An 11,938-nucleotide genomic window follows, 5' to 3' on the forward strand; every position below is an offset into this window, starting at 1 on the left:
AGGTGTAAATATTTAGTTAAAGTCATAATGCCACCTACTGGCAACATGTATCATAGGCATAGCAACAATTGCCTGGAAGTTCTACTTTTACAAACTAATCCTACATTTGGAATCATGTTGCTCTGCAGAAACAGCATGGTGGATACTGTGCATCCTGATGTGGATAAAGGTACGAGGGGAGGGCCCGGTCATCGCTGCTTGCAGCTTTAATTTAATATGATTCTTCTTTGAATGTGCTGGTGTATTAATTGAATACATTAAAGACAGAATGAAACAGAGAGAAAAAGATTCAGACAAAGAGAGAGAAAGAGCTCACATGAACTCATATAAACTCACACTGCACATCCAACATCACAGCTTCAGACTTCCATGTCTCTTGTCCTTCAACAGCACACTGGTAACTCCCAGCATCCTCTATGTTGGCCTGGATTTTTTGCTTGGGTACTCGTTGTCCATTTTTAAACCAGACAATGTTGGGTCTTGGTTTACAAGATGTTTGACAGTAGAGTATCACCTGTCTCCCCTCTGACACAGTGGGAGGAGTCACCTGTGCAGTCAGTCCTGATCAGAAGAATAAAAACAAGATGGGCGTCAGTTGGTGAGATTGTAAGGAAAGATTTGACTTTGATTACATGAAAGGTTAAAAAAGTACTCTTGTTTACCTGTTACAGACAAAGATACCCATGTACTGGACATCTGTTTACCTGTTGTCCAAAACCTGAAGAAATAACCTCCCTCATCACTGTCTTGTATGTTATTGATCCTCAGGGTACAATCATGGAGTTTATTACCAATGTATTGAAAACGACCTTGATGAGTTTGAGAGCCATAGTGAACAACGCCATGGTTCTTGTACCAGTATGTATCAGTGACAGTGAGACCCACTGGGTATTCATATGAACAACCAATATCTACTGATGAGCCTCTCATGGCACATGGAGATGGATTGGTGAAGGTCGCTCTATACTCATCACTACAAACACCTGTAAAATACACACAGAAAAATAAACAACTGTCAACAAAAATGTCAATCTTCTGATTGTTCTTTTTTATCATAATAAGTCTGACCTTCTTCCGTTGATCCACTAGGTTGTTATAACATGACATGATATTTTCCTCAATATGAAAATATAATATAAAATAATAGAATACAAAATATTTTGTAGTTATTTTTTATATCTACCTCAATATATGTTTCAATGTCTTTTTACATTTATCAGTACATTACCCACAACATTTAACTATGTGTCTAATACAGTATTTGTTTTGTACTTTTCAGTTTTAAGTCATAATGTAAATCTATGAGGGATGAACACACTGTGAATATGAAACCATTTCAAACTCTTCTTACCAGGTACCAAGATCAGAATGTCCAGGATCACACTGATTGTCTTTAGAAACCTCATGGTATCTTGAGGTGAAAACTGACCCCAGCATCAAGTAACTGCAATGAAAGACACACTTCACAACCAACACATGTACTGTACTCTCTGCTATACAATAAGCTGTCAATAAATCTTTGTCCATACTGAGTCTCACAATGTTAATGTTACATTTTCATATTCATACTGTATATGTGATTCGTATAATATTACATGGTTTCATTGAAAAGTTTCATTTGGATCACTTCACTTCTTCACTCACATCTGAATGATTTGAAGTGAAAGTGAGCTCATGCTCAATGATTTGAGGTTGATTTAACCATAAACTGGCCCCAGGAGGCTTGGCCAAATAACAGCATAAGGGTCATCGTTTCCACATCAAATAATGTCTTCCATAATCATAACATTAACATATGAATGTAGCAATAGAAGAACATTATTATTTATGGCGGAAAAAAAGGAGGGGAGGGGACGCGCGCATGTCAACGGCGCACTGAAACCCATGGTTGAAACAGCTTGCTCTCTCTCTCTCTCTCTCTCTCTCTCTCTCTCTCTCTGTGTCACTCTTCAATGTAAACACAGAACAGAACAGACTGTGAGAACAGGGGGGATATGGACAAATCTTGTTTGAAATGTGCACCTATGAGTGACATTTCCCACAGAGTAGCTGCTGCGCATAATGAATCCATGGTATTTTCACGAGCAACACGGTTTTAACCACTACTCACTCACTCACTCGGCACATGAGTCACAGATCACACAGACATATACGCGCTGCCGACAACACAGGCAGACAGACTACTATAGAGACAACACAGGCAGACAGACTACTATAGAGACAACACAGGCAGACAGACTACTATAGAGAGATGCGCATCTGACTCTGCAAAACTGTTATTTATTTACTGACATCAAACTTGGAGAGGAGAGAACACACGTTTACCTGATCACTCGTCAAAGTGGGAGTTTTTTCCACTCTCTGTCTGTCTGTCTGTCTGTCTGTCTGTCTGTCTGTCTCTCTGTCTGTCTGTCTCTCTCTCTCTCTCTCTAAACCTAATCTTATTCCTAAACTTAACCTCAGTAAAACTATGGCTAACCCTAAACTTATTTCTAACCTTATCCTCAGTAAATTAATACAAGAATTACAAGAACTCAAACTCAAAGGTCCGCAAAGAAAATGGGGGTGAGAGTGTTTTGGGGCGAGTCTTCATGGTCACCACTCAGACCACCCGGCTCACGGGCGCAACTTTTCTAACAGTGAATAATAAAGTGGTTATTGTGAAGATTTATGAACCTAACTCAGTTTAATTTCATCCACGGTCCCTGTCCATTGCAGGAAGGGACATTGAGGGGGAAATGTGATTCATATTAAATAAACTACATAAGGCCTATGTGAGGTGACGGTACACCTTCTAGAGGTACTGGAGCGCAGGAGACACGTTCCAGAGCTCGGCTCCGGACAGCTCCGGCATTAATTAAGCACTGCAGGGGAGAACGAGGTAAGATGAGCCAGTGGGTAAGTTGAACCACCCCCTTTATCTAGAAAACTAGAAAACTGTGTTGTCATGTGACCTTAAATCTAGTCAACATCCATCATTTACACCTGACTGTGAAATTAGGAAGCACATGGGGAAAGAAAACATTCTTTTACATTAAAAAACTGTTTTTTTGCCAGTAAGATCTCTACACGTCAGGTAGGGACGTGCTGGCCACTGGGAAATTTGGGGAAATTCCAGAACGGCCGCTCCATTCCAGGCCGAACCAGGCCGGCCGTTTAAAAAAAATGCATGTTGGTGTGTTGAAACTATGTCTAGTTATCTAAAGTAAAGTGGTGGGAAAAGTAGGCCACTCAAATTGTGTACTTAAGTAAAAGTATCAATACTGCAATGTAGAAATACTCCATTACAAGTAAAAGTCCAGAATTAAAAATGTACTTGAGTAAAAGTACAAAAGTATTGGCATAAAAAATGTACTTAAAGTACCATAGGTAAAAGTGCTCATTATGCAGAATATCCCATTTCACAAGTTTTTAAAAATATGTATTTTGAAAATAGCAGATCTACAAGCTCACAATGCGTCGCATCGTGACACATTGTGAGCTTGTAGATCGGCTATTTTCAAATAGCTAAAACATGTATAGGGCTGAAGTGGTTGGTGTATGTTTTGTAATAATCAAAATCTACAAATTAACTAGTAACTCAAGTTTTCAAATAATTGTAGTGGAGTAAAAGTACAATATTTTCCTCTGAGATGTAGTGGAGTAAAAGTAAAAGTACTGAAAATTGGAAATACTCCAATAAAGTAAAAATGCCTCAAAACTGTACTTAAGTACAGTACTTGTAGTAAATGTTACTTTACAACACTGCTAAAGTATCCTATTTTATACTTTTCTTTTTATTTATTTTTCTCCTATTTTATACTTAAGTCATATGATTATGTCATGCAAAAATAACAATCTACAAGTTCGATCACAAGTCAAAAAGTGTAATTGTTGTGTCGTTGTAGATCTTCTATTAGCAATGAATGAGAATTTCTGCCAATACTAAAAATGGTTAAATTCCCAGGCTGAATTAGGGGCCCAGCACGTCCCTTATAACAAAGCAAATTTACCCAGGTCTAATGTGTTATTAAATTGTTTTGATAAGTGAATACATTATTTGTTCAAGTTTAAACTTGAAAAATGTCTTGTATGTTACAGGACCACTTTTTTTTTTTAGAAGTTCATATTTTTATGGCCCTTTGTCATAGATGCTTACTCACAATTGATAGAAGACATCCTTAAATAAGGTTAGATGTTTAGATTTTACTGCTATCTCATTTTGCCATGCTTCTTAAGTGAAAAGTGGCTCATCTTACCCCGTTATCGTATAAGATACAATCCTGTCAATGAATAATATAAAGTAAGTACGTAGTGAATAGTACTAAGTTACAGGGAGGTAATTCAGACATACTCACTTGTCTCCAGAGCCTTTCTGTCCATACGTCTGCATTAACATCTAGACTTATAACCAGATCAACAACACACACGCACACACAACTAAAAAGGAAGTCAAGGTTAAACCCACCAGAATGTGTTGTTACCTCCTTCATTACTTGTACACATTATGATTCAGAATAGACAGTATGAAACTTAACTACTGCTGACTTTTAGTTCATTGTTCTCTCTCTTAATGGTGAATGGTGCTTTTATTTACTGCCTTTATCCAAAACACTTTACAATGTATTATTCACCCATTCACACACATTCACACACTGATGGGGGGTGGCAGAGGAAACCATGCAAAGCACCAAATCGGGAGCAGTTTAGGTTTAGTGCCTTGCTCAAGGACACTTCAACACTAACACAGGGGGGTTCAGGGATTGAAGTGTCCGCTCTACCTCCTAAGCCACTGCCGCCCCACTAGTGTGTAAAAAAAAATCATGAAGTCATGAATTGAAGTGCAAATGGAACATCCATTGTGTGCGTGTGCGTGCGCGCACGCGTGCATGTGTGCATGTGTGCATGTCTGACACAAGACACACAGTGGGCCTGTCTGGAAAACAACTAATAAACTTGACTTGATACGCAAGAAGAGTTTGAAATTAGGCCTATCTTGAAATGTCACTGACAATGACAGACACAAAAAGAAAGATTTTTCCTGTGGGAGCCCTTCCAAGTAGTTGCTGGTGTGTGTGTGTGTGTGTGTGTGTGTGTGTGTGTGTGTGTGTGTGTGTGTGTGTGTGTGTGTGTGTGTGTGTGTGTGTGTGTGTGTGTGTGTGTGTGTGTGTGTGTGTGTGTGTGTGTGTGTGTGTGTGTGTGTGTGTGTGTGTGTGTGCCCGTTTCAGGAACAGGTTGTTGCACAATGCACTCCTCTGATGCAAAGACGTAGGCTACCATAGATCTGTGCACCCCCCCACCACAGACAGCAGAGAAACACGCACGTCAACCACCTTTTGAGACAGGAAATAAAAGTGCTCTCTCTCTCTCTCTCTCTCTCTCTCTCTCTCTCTCTCTCTCTCAGATCGAGAGAGAACAAGGCTTTGACAAAGAGACAGACGGATAGCGACACAGAGCAAGGAAGCAAGAGAGAGAGAGAGAGAGAGAGAGAGAGAGAGAGAGAGAGAGAGAGAGAGAGAGAGAGAGAGAGATAGAAGTAAATAAGTTTAGCTTACATTTCAAGTCATAAAATTTGATTGGCTCATGATAACTGGCACAAGGAATTAACAATCAGACATTGCAGATTACAGAGAGAGTTTGAATGTCAGAAATACGTTCAGAATGACGTTTGCTATCATCAGACCGGGTACATCATGCGTCCTGTGCACGTTACAAATCATTACACATTCACCATCCAACCGCACATTCCCTGTGGGTGCAGGGAATGTGCCACGGCTTTCTTTGTTGGTGCTCAGCTTTCTCTGTGGGTGCTCGAGGTCCTAGGGACCCACAGGATCGGTGCCTATGCATGTTTGTAACAGTGTTTATCAAATATTTTCAAACTCATTCTGTATTGCCAATATGACACTGACATGGTGTGATTACATATAAATAATACTAAATCTGGTAGGAGGCAATACCACCAAGATATCCTGATGCTACAATAGATGCCAAGGCCTTGCACAGACTTTAGACTAGAGAGAGCAGGTGCCATGATTAACCCGTCTAAAAGCCTATCAACAAAAACTAGTAGGTTCACATTTACAGACATCGTGTGCATGACTTGAGATAGAGGTGTTAGCCATGACCTAAAAACACTTCACACCTCTCACACCCAACCACTATGTCTTAGAAACCGTTAGAATCTGCTGCTGTGCATTGTTAATAGTACTAAGTTTGAATACCTTTGAGTTGAGCATGCCAGTTCAATTGTTTCTTTCTAAAACCAGACTTTATTTTATTATTATTGAGGTACAAGATTTCTATTTTGAGGGAGCCCTGCCCAAAGATAGCAGCAGTACAAAAGTTACAACAAACAAAAAACAACATAACATAATGCACACTAATTTCCCAATACAGAGGCACATTCTATACCTTAAAAAATGTTGACATTTTAAATACATTTTATTTGAATTTATTGTTTACACATTTTTGGAAAATAGCAGATCTAGCTCACAACACGAGCAACGTGTCTCATGTGAGAAAAACTCTCATAATGAGCTTTTTTCTTTTTTCTTTTATTCCTGTGATTATCTACATTATCTAGTGTCAGTGTTACACCGAGGGTGAGCAGGTCAAAACTGTTGCATTTTCAGGACAGCAGAGCCTTGTAGGACAGTACTGTGTACTGACACTGCATTTAACTTTACAAACTGCTGACAGTATACACGGCATTTAACCATACAAACTGCTGACAGTATACACCGCATTTACTGCAGACTGTTTGCTAGTTAATCTAACTTTTAGTATAGTAATCCAATATACAATAACAGACCACCTAGTGTGCTAGTTTCCCTCCTAGGGGTCAGTGTTTAGGCAGAGCATATCACAATTTTAAATATTTAAGGCTATATTAAAGCTGGTATAAGTGACTCATCTGACCTCTCACTACCTGCATCCTGATGTCTTCTCTGCTTATTACCTAAATGCACTTCCCTTTGACCTGTAGAAAGATACTATTTAGTTAACTGTAGTACAACTCTAATGACATATTAGTAGTTGTGCATATCAGGACGTCAGTAAGTAAACTTTTACTACAAGAAAATGTAGATTTATGGCTAGAGCCAACCTTTCACAATGTCAAGCATGTAAAACCTACTGTAATATTTTACTGTTCAGCAGGAGTTACAATTATTCACCATAGAACTGAAATACCATGATGTGGATAAATAGTGAAAAAGTCAGAATTGAAATTTTATATACGATTTTATTGCAGGAACTTTAGCTTAGCATGTGACTATCCATTGAATACATAAGTACAACTTAATCAAAATGTGTTGAACTATCAAAGAAATAAAACAAATATAATTATACAAATATACACATATATATATTACCACATTTTGGAAGTAATCAGAGATTTTATGTAGACGTCTGTTCCAACTTTAACTCCCTAACAGTTGACCTGGCTGACCTCTGCCTCTGTAGAAATGTTATAACAGAACTTTCAAGAGAATTTACTTTTTTCTTTTTCTTTTATCAGGTAGAGAGGAATAACATAAAAACAACAGAGCAGCTAAAAGATAGCTGGGGGAATTATAGACAATATCTTGGAAGGATGTTGCTAAAGGTATCATAGCCTGTATTTCATAATGTTCTTTTTTTATAGTATCTATCCACCCTCTGGGTTTCTCCCCCTTCTATTCCCAACTCCACCATAACATCTTTACCACATTATTTCAATTCTCTATTTCACCCACAACTCCTCTGCTGATTCCTCAACGTGCGTGCGTGCGTGCGTGCGTGCGTGCGTGCGTGCGTGCGTGCGTGCGTGCGTGCGTGCGTGCGTGCGTGCGTGCGTGCGTGCGTGCGTGCGTGCGTGCGTGCGTGCGTGCGTGCGTGCGTGCGTGCATGCTTGTACAGGCCCTGGTGTGTGTGAGATGTATGCACTTCCTCTTTCTCTCACTCTACCATCTCTCCTTTCTGACTCAATCTGTCTTCATCTCTCCTCTCTGGTCAGAATGGGTGTGATGACTCTGGGAATCTCACTCTTTCAACATAGTTTTATGACGGTGAACATTTTCTATTTGTTCTGCTAATCAAATAACAAGCTAGCTGATTTTGGCTTCACAAGCTGTATTTCAGTGTCCAGGCAGCAGACACTGATAAGCACCTGGTCTATTGTAAATGTAAAGGAACGTCTTCTTGCTTCCGTCTCTCTTTACACGTTGCTTTCCTCTTCTACAACCCTGGTGTCCTGATCAGCAGAGGAGATGAAGCCTCGTCTACGACCAACACTTCCACTGATGTTCACATAATCTGGACTGTCCTCCTGAAACACAGTGAATCATATTCATAATCATCAATAAATTGTAATGTATAACATTCATCATCAGTTTAGATAAGTGCAATAAATTACAGATAATGTAGCTCTCCTCACTTCTTTGTCCATGTCAGAATCTTGTTTCCTTTAAAAACAAGAAATATATTTTAAACAATTGTTTGAAGTTTTAATGTGTTGCAATACTGACAAGAACATAACTATCATTGTGGAATTATAATGACAGGAAACTCACCAGGCCCACCACATAACCAAAGGAAGCAGCAGCACTGCCAACACCTTGACTCCAATACCAACACGAAGAATGACAAGATGACCTGCAGCAAAATGACACCATATTTAACATTAATTATCATCAGAGAATTAAATCAATTATTAAACATTATTTAAAATGTGGTTTTCTGGTTCTTTATACATTTTAAATCTAAAACTACATCTAAAACTGCATTATACACTTTAGTAGATTTAGTTGTCAGGTTACAGACTGTAAAGTACATGTTATTACAATAATTCCTTCCAACATCTTCCTCTGTCTACTCACTGTCTGTTGTGTCCATGTGAAGCAGCACCTCAGTAGAGTTGTTTTCTCCCAGTGAGTTCCTGGTGTGACAGAAGTACAGTCCAGTGTGGGAGGGCTGCAGAGAGGCCAGAACCAGCACCTGTCCTGACCCTACCTGGACCAGGGAGCTGGAACCAGGAGGCCCAGTCCTCTTGTACCAGGTGTAGTTGTGTACTGGTGGGTTAGCGTCACTGCTGCAGGTCAAGTTCACACTGCTGCCCTCTGCTGGACTGTCTGGTGGACTGACCTCCACCAACACATTCACTGGTGCATCTTGATAGAAACATCAAAAAGACAAATTACTTTTGATCTATACTATATCATATACTACATATTCTTATATAAATGAATATTTACATTGGACTATGATGTTATTTATTTATTTACTTACAGAGAACATTAATGGAATGAGGTGATGACATCTGGGATCCATGTTTGTTTCTCCCCTGACAGGTGTACTGTCCAGAGTCTGCAGGAGACACATGGTCCTTTACCAGCTGAGGACCAGTGGAGATAAAGCTGCTTCCTCTGTCTCTGTACCAGGTGTAGTTGTCTACTGGTGGGTTGGCATCACTGCTGCAGGTCAGAGTCACTTTACTGCCCTCAACTACTTCTCCTGGTGGATTCACTGATATTGAGGTCATTTCTGGAGGGTCTGTGGAGGAATATTTGAGTTTACAAAACATAGGTTACAATATTTGATTTTATTCGTATGAACAATGACAATAAGTAATGAATAGTGAATGAATAGAAATGAAAGTTTGAATAATGTGGTGTACACTATTACACCAGCTTTCAGCTGTCAAAAGGATCAAGCAAATAATGCCATTCAATTTGATCTTAATTAAATTAAAACCTCACAGTGAACATGAAGAGTGACTTCAGGTGAAGTGACTGTGGTAATCTTGTTCTTTGCCTGACAGGAGTATCTTCCATTGTGACTGGGTTGGATGTTAGAGATGGTCATTATCATCCTCTGTGTCGCTTCAGTGTTGTCTTTGAGAAGGATGTAGCTCTGGAATGGTGGATTTGAACCACTGCTGCTGCAGGTCAAAGTGACTGAGCTTCCTTTGACAACATCTGCTGGTGGACATACTGACAAAACAACGTTCTTGGGACCATCTGTTGGGGGTAAAAATATATAATAGCTGTACTTTAACAAACTTCTCCTAAGAGGATAATCAGATCCACTTCAAACTCACTCAGTGTAAATAAAATACCGTAATGATGACCGTAAGTCATCAAACTCATGAGTTTTTATTGCACTCACCAGTGGCACCACCATGGTGATTTGCCAAGTTTTTCCATGAAACAGGGAATACTTTGTAATTAAAATGTAAGGTCAAATCAGCCCCAAATTTCACATCTGATATGAGTCATAGCCTGACAGGCCTGAACACATCTAGGTGTCAATATTTAGTTAAAGTCATATCGCCAACTACTGGCAACATGTATCATAGGCATAGCAACAATTGCCTGGAAGTTATACTTTTACAAACTAATCCTACGCTTGGAATCATGTTGCTCTGAGGGGCTTGCCCGCCCGGTCATAATATGACTCTTCTTTGAATGTGCTGTTGTATTAATTGAATACATTAAAGACAGAATGAAACAGAGAGAAAAAGATTCAGACAAAGAGAGAAAAAGACGTCACATGAACTCATATAAACTCACACTGCACATCCAACATCACAGCTTCAGACTTCCATGTCTCTTGTCCTTCAATAGCACACTGGTAACTCCCAGTATCCTCTATTTTGGCCTGGAATCCTGGGTTGGATACTCGTTGTCCATCTTTAAACCAGACAATGTTGGGTCTTGATTGACAAGATGTTTGACAGGTGAGTGTCACCCATGACCCCTCTGACACATCGGGAGGAGTCACCTGTACAGACAGTTCTGATCAGAAGAATAAAAACAAATATACGTCAGCTGGTGAGATTGTCAGGACATTTTTTACTTTGATTACATGAAATGTTAAAAAAGTACTCTTGTTTACCTGTTACAGACAAAGATACTGTTTGATTGGTCATTTTATCATCTGTTGTTGAAAACCTGAAGTTATAATCTTTCTCATCACTGTCTTGTATGTTATTGATCCTCATGTTACAATCATGGTGTTCATCACCAGTATAGTTAATTCGACCTTGATATGAACGTTGTTTAGAGATAATAACAGGAGTGTTCCCTGAGTAGAAGAACCAGAATGCATCAGTGACAGCCTGATCCACTGGGTATTCATATGAACAACTAATATCTACTGTTGACCCTCTGCTGACACATGGAGATGGATTGGTGAAGTTCACTCTCCACTCACCACAGCAAACACCTGTAAAAGAACGAATAAATAAATAAGTAGCTGTCAACAAAAAAGGTAAATCTTTTTTTAAATCATATGAGATACTGAATCTGATCTTCTGGCCACATTCTATTATGATTGACAATAAGTTGATTTTGATTACATGACAAATAGTTCAAATAGTTGAATGTAGATATCTTACTCAATATGATTATATAATAGAATAGAACAGAATAGAAAATATATTTTTTTATTTTACATTCACTGTACCTCAATAATTTTGTACATTCAACAGTTTTTGACAAGTAGCCTACTTTATTTTATTTATTAAAAATGTGATTGGAGGATAAACCCCTTAAGATGTAGGTAAGAGCCTCCGAGTGTCGCCAACAACACCTGCTGCTAACAGCGCACCTGCCACCCTAACAGTATACGTTTTAACAGCGGGCGACTCTCCGGACGATCGCCGGACGACATCGTCCAAAAGATAAATAAAATCCATCTTTTCAGATCAACATCGCCCCCCCGCCCGTTTCGCCTCTTCGCCCAGCTATCAGCAGTAGTTGCCGGCTCTCATAGACATATAATGCACTTCCGGAGAATACTATCCTGAATCGCCCGCTATTAAAACGCACCGTAAGCCCCTAAGAGACAGTGGGGACAGTAGCATGCCACTTGGACACAGGCCGGGGTCTGTTCAGCCTCGGTGGAGGAGGGTGTCTGTTGCAAGACCCGAAACACCCAGTGACTCCACGAAACAACACTGATGATGTGTCCAAGT

General features: G+C 39.5%; 3 protein-coding genes and 1 long non-coding RNA gene across 4 annotated transcripts in view; all 4 read right to left on the reverse strand.

The window, feature by feature from the left end:
• The window catches only part of LOC308087637 (B-cell receptor CD22-like), a 66,481-nt gene that overhangs the window by 29,920 nt on the left and 24,623 nt on the right, over positions 1 to 11,938 (reverse strand). The window lies entirely within an intron of this gene.
• LOC308087638 (uncharacterized protein) overlaps positions 1 to 11,938 on the reverse strand; it is a 38,153-nt gene that overhangs the window by 5,554 nt on the left and 20,661 nt on the right. The window lies entirely within an intron of this gene.
• LOC308087640 lies at positions 8,114 to 8,608 on the reverse strand. Its single transcript, XR_013933355.1, has 3 exons — positions 8,535 to 8,608; positions 8,399 to 8,426; positions 8,114 to 8,290 (listed from the first exon to the last, which is right to left on the reverse strand). It is a non-coding gene; the product is annotated as an uncharacterized lncRNA (long non-coding RNA).
• LOC308086331 (B-cell receptor CD22-like) lies at positions 8,833 to 10,963 on the reverse strand (the record flags this gene model as incomplete). Its single annotated transcript, XM_080429852.1, has 4 exons — positions 8,833 to 9,131; positions 9,250 to 9,513; positions 10,533 to 10,757; positions 10,858 to 10,963. The coding sequence occupies 4 exons, from the start codon at positions 10,961 to 10,963 to the stop codon at positions 8,833 to 8,835; spliced, it is 894 nt and encodes a 297-aa protein (XP_080285978.1).

The sequence above is a fragment of the Gymnoscopelus braueri genome (genome assembly GCF_963280865.1).
Source record: "Gymnoscopelus braueri genome assembly, chromosome: 6".
NCBI lineage: Eukaryota > Metazoa > Chordata > Actinopteri > Myctophiformes > Myctophidae > Gymnoscopelus > Gymnoscopelus braueri.